General features: G+C 46.0%; 1 protein-coding gene across 1 annotated transcript; it reads left to right on the top strand.

Moving 5' to 3' along the window:
* Positions 1 to 10,060: 10,060 nt before the first annotated feature.
* On the top strand, positions 10,061 to 11,029 carry LOC309556522 (E3 SUMO-protein ligase ZBED1-like; the record flags this gene model as incomplete). The annotated part of the gene is made up of 2 exons (XM_082258971.1): positions 10,061 to 10,363; positions 10,574 to 11,029. The coding sequence occupies 2 exons, from the start codon at positions 10,061 to 10,063 to the stop codon at positions 11,027 to 11,029; spliced, it is 759 nt and encodes a 252-aa protein (XP_082115097.1).
* Positions 11,030 to 16,335: the final 5,306 nt, after the last annotated feature.

Genomic DNA, 16,335 nt, shown 5'->3' with positions numbered 1-16,335 from the left:
ATCACAGAGGAAGGTGACCTGCAGCCAAGGCCCTGTGATTACAGACCCCCCTTAAGGAATTATAGAGACTGTTGTTGCTAAAATCCCCCTCTTTATGCTAGAAGTCAGCATACCAAGTGTAAGCTAAAGAGGACGCTGGCTAGTGTCTTGAAGAAGAAAGGTCTACTAAATTCCTTCTACTACAAAGGGACTTGCTTAATTCTGTACAGCCTGCTGCATAGTTCTACTGGCAGTCTGCTACACAGTTCCTTTGAAGAAATTGTCCTCGCTTGTGAATAGTTCATTTGGAATATCCTACAAAAACCCTCCTCCTATCCAAGTTCTCCAGATAAAATACAAAAAACACATCCCCTAGACCGGTTAGACAACGAGCGAAAGAGTGCGTGCACCTGGCTGTATTAAAATACCCTGAAACTGGCTGTAGATTAATCAGTGGAAGACCCGGGTACAAAGATTCAAGCAGCGACGGCGGGGGTAGCGCTACATCAGGGAAGGTCTTTTGTACCTTGATGGCATTATTGTGTTTGGGGCTACACTAGAAGAGCATGACGAATAACTCATGCAAATATTACATTGTCTGAAAAAAGAGGGACTGACGTTGTCAGCAGATTCCTTGAAAATATCTATAGAGCCATTTTATCTTGACTTCGGAATATGGTTTCTAAAGAGATACAGTCATTTGAACATAAGTATATTTTATGGCCCATTTTAGTAAATCAGTAATGATAGGTTAGGTTTGTAATAAACTTTGTCAGTCTCTTGACCAAATAGATTAGGTATATAAGATTTGTCTGCCAAGCCATCCTGGAAAAAAGTTTTGTGAACTATGCAAGCACTGGCCTGCAGGACTGAAGACAGGTGCTCTGGATTATTAGCTAACAGAAGAGCAGAACACAGCACAGAATAAGCAAGGTAAGTGTTAACACATCAGAAACTGGGCAGACTATGTTGCGCTAAGCGCTAAAAAAAAAAAAGAATAGAACGCTTCTACAAAGATCATTCCAAAAGTACTGCTTCTTTTCTCAACATATGCAATCAAGAGTGTCTGTGAATTCCTGGGGACGGACATGAGAATGCCACATGACCTAGCCCAAATAGGCTGGATCAAGCAATTTTGATAACATTCATGTGGGTGTTATTAAAATGAAGCTGAACTTTTACCAGTTGACCTCAGAAAGGTTTTTACCACCTTTATGACCAGAGAATTTTGTGCTATTCAGCACTGTGCTACTTTAACTGGTAATCTTTCTTTTGGTGGTATTTGATCACCACTGGGTTTTTTATTTTTTGTGATATAAAAAGAACAACATTTTGGAATAAAACCCAATATTTTCTACTTTCTGTTATAAAACATATCCAATAAAATCAAATTTCTTCATAAAATTAGGCCAAATAGTATTTTTTCTACATGTGTTTGGTAAAAAAAATCCCAGCAAGTGTATATTTATTGGTTAGCGTTAAATGATAGGGTCTCAAAATTATGGTATATATATATATATATATATATATATATATATATATATATATATTGGAATTGATGCCGCTTTTACTTTCTGACTATCACATTTCTAAAACATCCCAGCAAGTGTATATTAATTGGTTAGCGTTAAATTATAGGGTCTCAAAATTATGGTATATATATATATATATATATATATATATATATATTGGAATTGATGCCGTTTTTACTTTCTGACTATCACATTTCTTGAGGGGCTAAAATACCAGGGCAGTAAAAAAAAACACCCCCTAAACAACCCCTTTCTGGAAATGAATCACCCCAAGGTATTTGCTGAGAAGCACGTGGAGTCCATGGAAGCTTTTATTTTTTTTGCCACAAGTTTTTGGAACATGACAAAAATGTTTTTGCTTCTTTTACACAAAGTTGTCACTTTAATTAGAAATTTCTCACACATGCCATAGGTATATGTGGGGTATATTTTTGGGAGCCTAGCCATGTATGGGGGCTCAAAACCAAGGACCACCTCCAGGTTTTCAAAGGGTGTAATTTCCTCATTTCACTTTCTGACTACCCATCACAGTTTTGGAGGCCCTAAAATGCAAGGGCAGCTCAGACACCCCCCAATTTACTCATTTTTGGAAAGCAGACACCTTAAGGAATTTGCTGAGAGGTATGTTGAGTCCATGGAAGATTTTATTTTTTGGCACAGGTTTTTTATACACAATTTGTCACTTTAACTAGATATTTCTCAAACATACCATGCGTATATGTGAAATCACATCCTAAAATACATTCTGCTATGTCTCCTGAGTGTGGGGATACCACATGTTTGAGACTTTTTGTGCTTCTAACTGCTTACGGTAGTCCAAAACCAATGACTACCTTCAAGCTTTCAAAGTACGTAATACTCCAATACCTTTGAGTGTCCACTTTTCAAAAAGGTAATTTGGGGGGTGTTCTGTACTATCCTGGCATTTCAGTTCCTCTCAAGCTGTAATAGGTGGTCAGGAAGTGAAAATGAGGAAATTACATCCTTTGAAAGCCTGAAGGTGGTGATTGGTTTTTGGGCTCCTGTATGCGGCCAGGCTGCCAAAAAATCTCTCACATGTGGTATCTCCATACGTGGGAGAAGTAGCAGAATGTGCTTTGAAGAAGTCAGGTGACTAGTGACGCAACACTTTGGGCGGAGCCAGTGACATTACTTTCGGCCATGTACTAACGGGAAGTGTGGTGAAGATCTCCATTTTTGTGGTTGGAATACTGCCCAATGTGTTTTTAAATTGTGTGCTTGCACATTTTACTTAATAAAAGCCTTTCATCATAATATGGGTACACTATGAGCATTCTCCCATGTCTTTGAGCCACTATGACTCTGAAGACAGCAAGGTGAGGTTCCTTAACCACTTTAGCCCCAGCCCTATTTCGGACACTTTTTGTTCACAAGTTAAAACCAGTATTTTTTCCTAGAAAACTACTTAGAACCCCCAAACATTATATATATTTTTTTAGCAAAGACTCTGGAGAATAAAATGTCGGTCATTGCAAAATTTTTTGTCACGCGGTATTTGCGCAGCGGTCTTTAAAACGCCATTTTTTTGGAAAAAATTTGAAAAATCACATTTCACTGCATTTAAAAAATACTAAACAGTAAAGTTAGCCCATTTTTTTTGTATATTGTGAAAGATGATGTCACGCCGAGTAAATAGATACCAAACATGTTACGGTTTAAAATTGCGCCCCCCCGTGGGATGGCGACAAACTACGGTCAATAGAGATCTCAATCTGCGACGCTTTAAATTTATTTAACGGTTACCAGTTTAGAGTTAGAGTGTAGCTCTTTTTTTTAATTATTGCCCACGCTCTGGCGATCGCGGCGATACCTCACATGTGTGGTTTGAACAGCGATTTCATTTGCGGCTCGACTTGCGTATACGTTTTTTTTTGTGCGCGAGCTAACGGTGACGGGGACGGCTAAATTTTTTTTTTTTTTTTTTTCCTATTTATTTTTTCTTTTTTTTTAAACTTTATTACAGGTTTTTTTAAAAAAAAAAAAATCTGATCACTTTTATTGCTGTCACAAGCAATGTAAACATCCCTGGTGACAGCAATATGTCGTGACAGGTACTCTTTATGGAGGGATCGAGGGTCTAAAAGACCCTAGACCCCTCCACTACACTTCCCTGTATGCAAAACGCCGAAAACGGCATTTTTGCATACAGCCGTTTTTCAAATCTGCCGCCTTTTGCAGCACAGTAACCCGGACGTGACGTCATGGACGCCGCCTCCGGGTTACGTCATCGGAGACCCGATCGATGCCGTTTCCGGCATTCATCGGGACTCCATCCAGCCGGCGGACGTGCCGGCTGGGTGCTCGGGGCTCCCGGTGGGACGGTAGCCCCGAGCAAAGCCGCGGAAGGCGGCGGGAGGGGGGGGACGTCCCCTCCCGCCCCCCCGGGTAACGATCGAGCGGCTCCCGAGCCGCATCGATCGTTACCGACGGAAAGCCGACCGTCGGCTTCAAACAACGGTACCAGGATGATGCCTCTAGCTAGAGGCATCATCCCGGTATAACCACTCAAAGTCAGCCGACGTAGAGGTTACGTGACTGGTAGTAAAGTGGTTAAAGGGACCCCAGCGTGGAGGTGGCTGCTAAAAGCAGTGGTGGAAACGAACCGATAAAGTACTAAAATGCAAATGACCTACTGAGTTTAGGTCTACTACTAAGGTGAGCGAGCATTGCACTTGGGGTTAGGATTGCAATATTAGTTTGTTTTTTAATTTAAAGGGACAACGCACCAATTATTTTGAGTTCTATTTGCACTATTGTGATGTGTGAACACAATTAAAGTGGTAGCAGCAGTTCCATAAAAGGCTTATCTAACTTTATCTCTATCATGAATTAGATATAATATAACAGCGCACAAGCTTTGGTTTAGATACTGATTTCTTTATTTAACAAATGTCGAAAAAATGGCACGCTTGAGTAAAAGTTTTCCTCTTACAAACAGTACCCCTTTTGGAACAAGGGTGACACCAAGTCCCATACTGTCTTGCCACTGCTCCCTATGTAGTCAGGCTCCATTTGAATGTCCTTTTCCTCGTAAATTCTAAAATGATATGTGTAGCCTGTGGCCCTTTCACAGAGCTTATGCAGTTTGACCCCATATCTGGCATGCTTGCTGAAGAGATATTGCTAAATTGCAAACCTACCAGTAAAATGAAGTATGGACTCGTATACGCAGCATGGCCATTGCAGAGAACATGAGCATATAATGAATCGGGTCTGTGAGTTTTAAATTCAGAAACCGGTTTCCACTCGAATTGACTGGCAAGATATGAATTTGGGTTGGCGGTGATGTATTGTAGGACATAAGCATTCGTTTGGTCCACAATCAACCCCTATGTCTGGCATGCTTGCTGAGGAGATATTGCTTAATTGCAAACCTGCCAGTTAACCACTTAAGGACCGGAAGGTTTTACCCCCTTACTGACAAGGCCATTTTTTATGATACGGCACTGCATTACTTTAACTGACAATTGCGCAGTCATGCGATGCTATACCCAAATAATTTATGTCATGTTTTTCCCACAAATAGGGCTTTCTTTTGGTGGTATTTGATCACCTCTGCGGTTTTTAGTTTTTGCGGTATAAACAAAAATAGAGCGACAATTCTGAAAAAAAAAAACAAATATTTGATACTTTCTGCTAGAAAACCAGTATGTATTCTGCTACATATTTTTGTTAAAAAAAATCCCAATAAGCGTATATTGATTGGTTTGTACAAAAGTTATTGCGTCTACAAACTAGGGGAATAATGTATGTCATTTTTATTTATTTATTTTTTACTAGCAGTGGTGGCGATCAGCGATTTTTATGGGACTGCGACATTGTGGCGGACGGATCTGACTCCTAACTGAAACTTTTGACACTTTTGGGGGGACCAGTGGTATTGCTACAGTAATCAGTGCTAAAAATATGCACTGTTACTGTACTAATGACACTGTCAGGGAAGGGGTTAACACCAGGGGCGATCAAAGGGTTAATGTGTGCCTAGGGGATGCTTTCTAACCATATGGGGGATTTACTCACTGGATGAAAACAGAGACCTGTGTTCCTACATAAGAGGAACGCAGGATCCCTGTGTTCATCACTGACAAACCATGGGGAGTGATCGCGGGTGCCCGGCGGACATCGCGCTTGCTGGACCTGCTGATTGGGTCCCTCTCTAGCCAATCGGCCCCACTATCTGCTACACGAAGCGACGTACAGGTATGTTGTTTAACGCAATAGAGTCGACCTGCCACAGTATAACTACGGCCGCTGGTCGACAAGTGGTTAAATGAACTAGGGACTCGTCAACGCAGGTGTTTTGTTGGGGCACATACACATCTGCCAATAAAAGGTAATATACAAGGAGCCAAATATAGTGGAGTCGATCATAGTCAGAGTAACCCAGAGGATGACTGAAGGTATTGTCATTGAAATGCATGAAATGCATTACATGCTCATATCTATGCCTGGCCATTGCAGCAGAGAACATGAGCATATGATGAATCGAGTCTGTAGACCATTATGGGCAATTCATTCTTTTTTTGCAATGCCCATGTTAAGGGTAGGCCCATAAAAGTTTTAAATTTGGAAACCGTGACAGGTTTCCACTTGAATGGTCTGGCAAGGTATGAATTTGGGTTGGCGGTAATGTATTATAGGGCATAAACATTAGTTTGATCCACAATCAAAGGGAGGTAGAGGTCTTTAGTGAAAAAACAGCTAAAAATAAATCAAGGGGCGTTGTCAAGTTCACTATTTCCACCTGTACCCTGGGCTGGGCTGTGAATCAGTGCCATCTTAGTAGTATTATAGGCCCCCGGGCAATGCAGTGCACTGGGTCCCCGCCTACACAATCACCCTACGAGAATAAAAATGCTAATTATCGATAAGGCTATATTTATTGGTACCTCCAACAAAATCAGTGTTTAAACATTAACACGACGTTTGGACAATATAACACAAGCTTGAAAAACAAGAAATTGAAAAACAAGAAATTACAGACTGAAATGGCACAGTACAAAAACACTATGAATTATTTATTATATTTGTGATACTTCTTTGTAGAGAATATTTTTATAATTGGCTTGAAGTCAATGGTTGTTACGGCACCCCGGACACAAAAGGGTTAAAACCGTTTAGGAGATCTTCCCCTTCCAGAGCTACAGGCACAGCTACTTGCAGGACACCAAACTCCCGAACTGGAAACCAAGGAATGATGCAAACAGTGTAGCTGGAACCTTATGAATGCTGCATACAGCTGAATAGGAAAAACCATATGAAGGGTTTACACTCCTAGCAGTCAAACTGGAACAGCATACAATAAATCCCCCCAATAACGAGACAAGGCTCTGCGTTGAGGTTAAAACAGGAACAACTTTTATTGGAAGAACACAGCACACTTTTATACAGAATTTGGAACATCCTTCCCCCAACAACCGCTTTCCCATTGGTCAATTGCACAGTACCTGCAGTTCCCCATAAGGTCCTCTCCAGCCATGCAAATGAGGGCTTGAAAATGAGTCAGCAGTGATTGGTCAGATAGCTTGACCAGAAGGACTGCCATGTGCAAGGAGACAGAAGCCCCCAGGGGGCAATCAATGTACACAATAGCCAGACACAGAACAATGGTTCCCTAATGAGCCCTCAATACACATTACTCTGAGTGTCAATACATCTCTTAGCAGACAGCAGGCAAGTTCATTAGCACACCCGACAATAGGTGAATGGAGAGCCACCTCAGACAGTCCGTCTCCTCATTGGACTTCCTGGAATGACCATATTAGGAGTGCACTTCCTGTGCCTTACAGTTTACAGGAATAAGGTTTAGCTTCCAGGATAAAGACTCCATTAGCCACATGGTTAAAGAAACACAAAAAGACACAAAAATGCATAACTCCCAGTCTACTGAACAGAACCCCCACATTCAACCCATCCCCAGATAGCCTGGATCTGAGCGCTCAACATATCCAAACATCGCTCAGATGCCACAAACACAGTCCAATCGCCATGGGGTTTACGTTTAGCATGGGCTGATGAGAGGGTCCATAGTAGGCCTGCGGAATATAATCACAAGATCGATGCATCGCGATTCGACCCCTCGCGATTCTGCATCGATGCGGGTTGCCGGCATAATCGATTAGGAAATGACGTCATCAGCCGCGGCCATGCCCTGTCGCGCAAGGGAGAAAAAGTCACAAGATCGCAGCTGATTGGTGGGTTAGTGGCGGGAGCTTAATAAAAAGGCTCCGCCCCTCCCCTTTCCGTCTCTTTGACCCGGGCCGAGGCGCAGCAAGAACATCCCCCGTGTGTATCGGCGTCCCACCTGCGGCCTTGCAGCCAAGAAGCCAGCCAGCCAGCCAAGCCACAAGCCAGAAGCCAGTGAGTCCACACTCCACACACAGGAGCCCCAAGTGCGTCCCCATCGCAGCCAGCCAGCGCCACCAGCCTCACCGTAGCCGACCGTCCCAGGCCCAGCCGCCACGCCACTGCCAGTGACGCCAGCCGCCCGCCACAGAGCCCAGAGAGCAGCACAGCACCTGTCCTCCTCTGCAATGCAGTGCACAACAACCCACACAGTCACACAGCAGGTATGTAGTCTGAACAAATAATTGTATAATCATTCATGGGGGTCTCGAGTCTGTATCTCTGGGGGATGTCTGTGATGGGGGGGGCCTGGGACAGGGGACGGTCGGTCGGGGCCCGGGGGTACTGTTCTGCTGTGGCAGTCTGGCAGCCAGGGGGGCTCTCTCTGAGTGTCAGTGGGGGCCTGGGGGTCTCTGTCAGTGTCAGCTGTGGGGGTCTGGGCAAGGGGGGGACTCACTCAGTGTTTGTCAGTGCTGTGGGGGATTGGGGAAGGTGTGGGACAGTGGGACATCCAGGTCTCTGTCAGTGTCAGCTGTGGGGGTTTGGGCAAGGGGGGGACTCACTCAGTGTTTGTCAGTGCTGTGGGGGATTGGGGAAGGTGTGGGACAGTGGGACATCCAGGTCTCTGTCAGTGTCAGCTGTGGGGGTCTGGGCAAGGGGGGGACTCACTCTCAGTGTTTGTCAGTGCTGTGGTGGATTGGGGAAGGTGTGGGACAGTGGGACATCCAGGTCTCTGTCAGTGTGTCAGGCTGTCAGCTCAGCTGTGGGGGGAGGGGGGTCTCTGTCAGTGTCACTGTCACAGGCAGCTGTGGGGTAAGGGGGGGGGGGGTCTCAGTGGCTCTGGCTCAGTGCATGCATAAGAGGGAGTCTGACAGACAGACAGACAGTCATATTTTATGAAAGATGTTGCTTGGTTGACTTGTTGCGGCTTAGTTTACAAGTGGTATTTTTTTTTTTTTTTTAAACACTGACAGAGTTTGGCAACTTACGTCATCCGTCTCCTTCACATACGTGGTAGTATGGTAATGGCAGAAGGAGAAAAAGATCGAGAGATAAAAAATGCACCTAGCATTTTAAGAGCAAACATCTGGGCACATTTCGGATTTTACGAACACACAGGGAAGCGTGAGTTGGACAAGACACACGCCGTATGTAAAGCCTGTCACACAAAAATTAAATACCTAGGGAATACTACGAACTTGAGAAACCATGTTAGCCGTTTTCACTCTGAGTTAGTAACACCTGTCGCCACCAGCAGTGCCACCACTGCCAAGGAAAGACTGCTAGACCCAGATTAGCCAAGAATTGATGCCATACTGTCAACTTATCCGCCCAACTCAGAAAAAGGGAAGAAACTAACCAAAGCTGTGGCAGCTTTCATCGCCAAGGACCTACAGCCTTACTCAGTTGTGGACAACGCCGGGTTTCGCTACCTTTTGAAGACGCTAGAGCCACGTTATAAGATCCCATCACGCAGTCACTTTACAGAAAACGTTATACCTGCACTCTACCATGACACCAAAGCTCAGGTACTTGCGTCAATGAACCAAGCCAGTCGAGTCGCAATAACGTGTGATTCATGGACTTCAGTCACAACGGAGTCCTATGTTACAATAACAGCACATTACGTTACTAAGGACTGGCAGGTCTTGTCACATGTGTTGCAAACAAGAGCCATTTATGAGTCTCACACAGGTACTCATCTGGCAGAGCTACTGTCTCATGTCGTGGAAGAATGGCAGCTGTCTGATAAATCTGTAGTGCTTTTGACCGACAACGCGCCGAACGTGATAGTTGCAGCTCAAGTTGGTAAATTTCCTCATGTTAAATGTTTTGCCCATACACTCAATCTTGCATGTCAGCGGGCACTGAAAGGGGCCACGCTTTCCAGGCTTCTCGCCAGAGTGCGACGAATATCCACATTCTTCCATCGCAGCACTAGAGCAAGCCACTGTCTAAAAGAGAAACAGAAATGTCTGGGCCTGAAGAATCATAAGCTAATAACTGATGTGCCAACAAGATGGAACAGCGCATATGACATGGTCGAGAGGTTCTTAGAACAACAACCTGCAGTTTGTACCACCTTGCTGTCTCCAGAAGTCAGAAAAGGAGAGTCTGATCTCTGCACTCTCAATGAAACAGATGTGTCAAATGCAGAGGACCCTGTGAGTGCATTAAAGACAATGAAGGATGCAACCTTGCTGATGTCAGAAGAGCGCAACCCAACAGTGTCTCTCATTGCCCCTCTAAATGCACAACTGCTCCAGAGCATGACAGACACCATGGGAGACACACCCATGACCCATGAGATCAAGAATGCCATCAAAACAGATCTCCTGAAGAGGTACAGCAGTGAGGCAGAGAAGAAGATCCTTCATACAGCCTCTGCACTGGATCCTCGCTTTAAAGGACTGCCTTTTATTCTCACAGAGGAGGAGAGATCGGAGATATACAGAGGAGTGACTGAGGAGGCTGCATCTTTGGAGGTAATTAGAATTTCATCATGTTTCCTCCCAGACAGCTAGAAGCTCAGCTACATTGTGTTGTGTAATAACATGCCCTGATTCACTGATGCGGTGTGGGAAGTGGAACTGTATGGTATGGATTACCGTGCAGTTTCCCACACCTCAACAATGAATCACACTCTTAGTCAGTTCAGCTTTTCTTATACTATTATCTTTTGTTCAAACACACAGATTACATCTAATAGAAGGACAAATGTGGATGAAGTGCCTAGGGAAAAAGCAACTGTGGAAGAAGAAACACCCATTGAGGACAGCCATTCTCCTCCCAAAAAAAAGGCCACAACATCGCTGCTCATGACTTTGCTGGGGCAGTCTTTCACTGATGGTGCAATAGAACCTAAGACCCCCTATGCCAAGGCAGAAGACGAAATGGAAAAATATTGTAAAGCCCCACCTCTGCCTCTCACTGAGGACCCTTTGAAATGGTGGCGTGAGCATGAGGTCATATTTCCCCTCCTCTCTCAGCTGTCAAAGCAATACTTGTGTATCCCAGGTACAAGTGTATCTGCAGAGCGGGTTTTCTCTACTGCAGGAGATGTTATAACAGTGAAAAGAAGCAGTCTGAAACCTGAGCATGTGGATCAGCTAATGTTCTTACAGAAAAACCTACATGTTCCCAAATGCTAAGCACTGAAATAATTACTAATTCATGTTTTTAATGAATTAGTAATTACTAATTCAGTCTGCCGCCAGTCACCAGTCAGTCACACCACCAGTCTTGTTATATAGCTTTATAGCACTGATGGCTTGTTTTTGAAGATTGTCCTGTCCAATGTGTCCATTTCCAATCCATAATCCGTTCCGTTGCTTCACACTAAAAGTGTCTAGGCAAGTAGGCAGGGGTTCATTTAACCCTCAACCAAATAAATAATATTAAAGTGTATTTTCTTCTAGACAACTGACTGACACCAAGCCAGCCACGTTGCAGCATTATAGGAAGGAAAATCATTGAGTGAAATAACTTGTACATTTGAAGCTTAACCTCGAGTAAATCTTATCTTATTGGATCACAAATAAATACACCAATTGTGGATTCTTGTGTAATATACTATATTTGTGAGTTTGTGAATGTGACCCCCATAGGATTTCCTCAAGGTTAAGCTTCAGTTTACAATTTATTCTCAAGGATTTTCCTTCCTCTAATGGTGGCTTGTTGGCTAGCTTGGCTTCAGTTACAGATGTAATCGACATGGTAGAGTGCTGCTCAGTGCAGTGCAGGTAAAGTTTTCTTTCTGTAACGTGACTGACTGACTGACTGTCGTGACAACTCAAGAGCTTATAACTAGTGTTGAGCGAACACGGACTGTATTATTCGTGTTCGTACCGAATAATTGGATTTTTGTTACCCGAACACGAACACGGACACTTTACTGTATATTCAGGTAAAAATCCGTGTTCGGTCGTTTTATTTCCGGGTTTTGCATGCTTTGGCGCTCTTTTCATGGCGGGCTTTCAACAGCCAATCAACAATGGTTTAACTGGTGTGCCTTAAGCCATCTGTCAGGATCTGTGTCATTACGTGGGTCACCTGCTGGTGGCACTGTTGTTCCTGGAACTGAGGGGCGCAGTTCCAGGGCCCACCAGCGGGTGTCTCCCAGCAGCTGGACTGTTCTTTTAATTAAGCTGCACCTGAGGAGGACTGCTGAGGGAATATAAGCCCGCCCTTCACTGAGGCTCAGTGCTTCAGTATTTTCTCTGCTAGCCGTGTCCCTGTATCCTGAAACCTGTATCCTGAAACCTGTATCCTGATCCTGAGTCCTGTTCCCTGCATCCTGCTTCCTTTACCTGGCTCCCTGCTTTCCTTGTCTCCTGTCCCTGTCCTGTCCTGCTATTGTTTGCTCCATCCCTTTGTATATAGTTTGTTAGGTTCTATTGGGGTTTTGTACTGTTATCATTTATATTTTGTTTACTTGTTTATGGTCACTGGTGTTGGTATTGGAGTGTGTCATTTTGCTTAATAAACTTATTTACATCTTTATCCATCTGGGTCCTGATTCCTTGGTGCAGCCAACTGATCTGATCACTCTTGCTGGATGCCTGCATGTGGTATCCCTGACAGAATACTGAAGCCACTAACGATCAGATCGGTTGCACCTGGGAATTAGGAATTTTCTGGTTGTTGCAAGATGCAGTCAGAGGAGGTCTTTTATTTTTCTTTGCTTGTAACAGAAGACAGGGAATATTGTCGCCAAATTTTGAAAACTTACTCTAGCGAGCAGTTGTTGGAATGCATCCGTCTGGCCCACTCGTTTGTTGACAAAGGCAGAGTTTTGTTCAAAGAGATTCAGCCACTTATTCAGCTCTGTGCCTGCTGATCCTGTGCCTGCTGATCTTGTGCCTGCTGTTCCAGTGCCCGCTGACCCAGTGCTTGCTGTTCCAGTGCCCGCTGACCCAGTGCTTGCTGTTCCAGTGCCCACTGATCCGGTGCCTCCTACTGAGCCTGCTGATTTAGTGCCCGCTGTTCTGATGCCTGTTGTTCCAGTGCCTGCTGATCCAGTGCCCACTGATCCGGTGCCTCCTACTGAGCCTGCTGATCCAATGCCCACTGTTCTGATGCCTGCTGTTCCAGTGCCCGCTGATCTGGTGCCTCCTACTGAGCCCGCTGATCCAGTACCTGCTGTTCCGGTGCCCGCTGATCTGGTGCCTCCTACTGAGCCTGCTGGTCAAGTGCCTGCTGTTCTGATGCCTGCTGATCCAGTGCCCGCTGATCTGGTGCCTCTAACTGAGCCTGTTGATCCAGTGCCCGCTGTTCTGATGCCTGTTGTTCCAGTGCCTGCTGATCCAGTGCCCACTGATCTGGTGCCTCCTACTGAGCCTGCTGATCCAGTGCCCACTGTTCTGATGCCTGCTGTTCCAGTGCCCGCTGATCTGGTGCCTTCTACTGAGCCTGCTGACCCAGTGCCCACTGATCCGGTACCTTCTACTGAGCCTGCTGATCCAGTACCCACTGTTCTGATGCCTGTTGTTCCAGTGCCCACTGATCCGGTGCCTCCTACTGAGCCTGCTGATCCAGTGCCCACTGTTCTGATGCCTGCTGTTACAGTGCCCGCTTGTCTGGTGCCTCCGACTGAGCCTGCTGATCCAGTGCCCGCTGATCTGGTGCCTTCTACTGAGCCTGCTGATCCAGTGCCCACTGATCCGGTGCCTCCTACTGAGCCTGCTGATCCAGTGCCTGCTGTTCTGATGCCTGCTGGTCCAGTGCCCGCTGATCCGGTGCCTCCTACTGAGCCTGCTGATCCAGTGCCCGCTGTTCTGGTGCCCGCTGTTCTGGTGACCACTACCCAGTCTGCTGACCCAGTGCTTGCTGTTCCAGTGCCCGCTGACCCAGTGCCTGCTGTTCCGGTGCCTGCTGATCCGGTGTCTCTTACTCAGCCCGCTGATCCCGTGCCAGCTGATCCCGTGCCCGCTGTTCTGGTGACCACTACTGTGCCTGCTGATCCTGTGCCTGCTGATCCTGTGCCTGCTGATCCTGTGCCTGCTGATCTTGTGCCTGCTGTTCCAGTGCCCGCTGACCCAGTGCTTGCTGTTCCAGTGCCCGCTGACCCAGTGCTTGCTGTTCCGGTGCCTGCTGACCCAGTGTTTGCTGATCCAGTGCCTGCTGAGCCACGGTCTGCCGCCCTGTTTGATGTGCCACTGTCTGTTGCCCAGCCTGGTTTGCCACTGCCGGATATCCTGCATGCAGCTGGCGCTCCCCTGCTTGATGTCCAGCTTGCCTTCAGTCCCAGTGTTGGGACATGTGTTGCAATGAGGGCAGGTGTATCCCTAATGTTACGCCTCTTCAGGAACTTGACCTGTGGGGTGCCAAGACGGCTTCCAGACCCTGGTGGTGGGGCACATGATCAATTGCTGGACTCTGGTGGCACGCCTTCCGGCAAGTTAAAGGACTTTGGCCTAGAGAGTGCTAGAAGACCCGCAGACATGGAGGGGAGACCTTTTTGGACTTTCGGGGTAGAAGCACAATGGAGCGTCCGGAGGCCGCTCCTTAAAGGGGGGGAACTGTCAGGATCTGTGTCATTACGTGGGTCACCTGCTGGTGGCACTGTTGTTCCTGGAACTGAGGGGCGCAGTTCCAGGGCCCACCAGCGGGTGTCTCCCAGCAGCTGGACTGTTCTTTTAATTAAGCTGCACCTGAGGAGGACTGCTGAGGGAATATAAGCCCGCCCTTCACTGAGGCTCAGTGCTTCAGTATTTTCTCTGCTAGCCGTGTCCCTGTATCCTGAAACCTGTATCCTGAAACCTGTATCCTGATCCTGAGTCCTGTTCCCTGCATCCTGCTTCCTTTACCTGGCTCCCTGCTTTCCTTGTCTCCTGTCCCTGTCCTGTCCTGCTATTGTTTGCTCCATCCCTTTGTATATAGTTTGTTAGGTTCTATTGGGGTTTTGTACTGTTATCATTTATATTTTGTTTACTTGTTTATGGTCACTGGTGTTGGTATTGGAGTGTGTCATTTTGCTTAATAAACTTATTTACATCTTTATCCATCTGGGTCCTGATTCCTTGGTGCAGCCAACTGATCTGATCACTCTTGCTGGATGCCTGCATGTGGTATCCCTGACACCATCCCAGCCATGCCTGCAAATGTCTCAGTAGCTGTGATTGGCCGTCTGAAGCATGTGACCAAGTCTTTATAAGTTCGAGGCAGCCGCAGCGGCGTCATTATGCTGCTTAGATCAGGGACAGAGCACACATCAACGTGCTGGCTGCTGATTAGGGAAAGATAGGCAGGAAAAAACCATTTGTGTCCGGATAGAATTGAGGGACAGGTCGGAGTGTTTAGGCAGGGCGAGTTGTAGGCATTTTAGGGATAGAGTCTGCTGAATTATAGGGTCAGTGTGTTCTACAAACTACAATCGATATTGCTGTGTGGGGTGGGGTCTGCACTTAGTTCTCCTGATCTACGATCTCTTCTCAATCCTGTTAGGGACAGAGTCTGCTGAATTTTAGGGAAAGTGTGTTCTACAAACTACAATCGATATTGCTGTGTGGTGTGGGATAGGAGATAGGCAGGTGTCAGTGATCCACATCCATTTTTCTGTGTGTGGGCTGCAGTGAACACAATCTTTTTGGGGTGCAGTGAACACAATCCTTTTGGAGTGCAGTGAACACAATCTTTGTGGGGTGCAGTGAAGACAATCCTTGTGGGGTGCAGTGAAGACAATCCTTGTGGGGTGCAGTGAACAAAATCTTTGGGGGGTACAGTGAACACAATCTTTGTGGGGTGCAGAGAAGACAATCCTTGTGGGGTGCAGTGAACAAAATCTTTGGGGGGGTACAGTGAACACAATCTTTGTGGGGTGCAGTGAACAAAACCTTTGTGGGGTGCAGTGAACACAATCTTTGTGGGGTGCAGTGAAGACAATCCTTGTGGGGTGCAGTGAAGACAATCCTTGTGGGGTGCAGTGAACAAAATCTTTGGGGGGTACAGTGAACACAATCTTTGTGGGGTGCAGTGAACAAAACCTTTGTGGGGTACAGTGAACACAATCTTTGTGGGGTGCAGTGAACAAAACCTTTGTGGGGTACAGTGAACACAATCTTTGTGGGGTGCAGTGAAGACAATCCTTTTGGAGTGCAGTGAACACAATCTTTGTGGGGTACAGTGAACACAATCTTTGTGGGGTGCAGTGAACAAAACCTTTGTGGGGTACAGTGAACACAATCTTTGTGGGGTGCAGTGAACACAATCTTTGTGGGGTGCAGTGAACAAAACCTTTTTGGGGTGCAGTGAACACAACCTTTGTGGGGTACAGTGAACACAATCTTTGTGGGGTGCAGTGAACAAAACCTTTGTGGGGTACAGTGAACACAATCTTTGTGGGGTACAGTGAACACAATCTTTGTGGGGTGCAGTGAACAAAACCTTTGTGGGGTACAGTGAACACAATCTTTGTGGGGTGCAGTGAACAAAACCTTTGTGGGGTACAGTGAACACA

Source organism: Pelophylax lessonae, assembly GCF_965119305.1.
Source record: "Pelophylax lessonae genome assembly, chromosome: 5".
In the NCBI taxonomy this organism is placed as follows: domain Eukaryota; kingdom Metazoa; phylum Chordata; class Amphibia; order Anura; family Ranidae; genus Pelophylax; species Pelophylax lessonae.
Note: the sequence above shows the minus strand (reverse complement) of the source record. Positions and strands in the feature narration are given on the sequence as shown.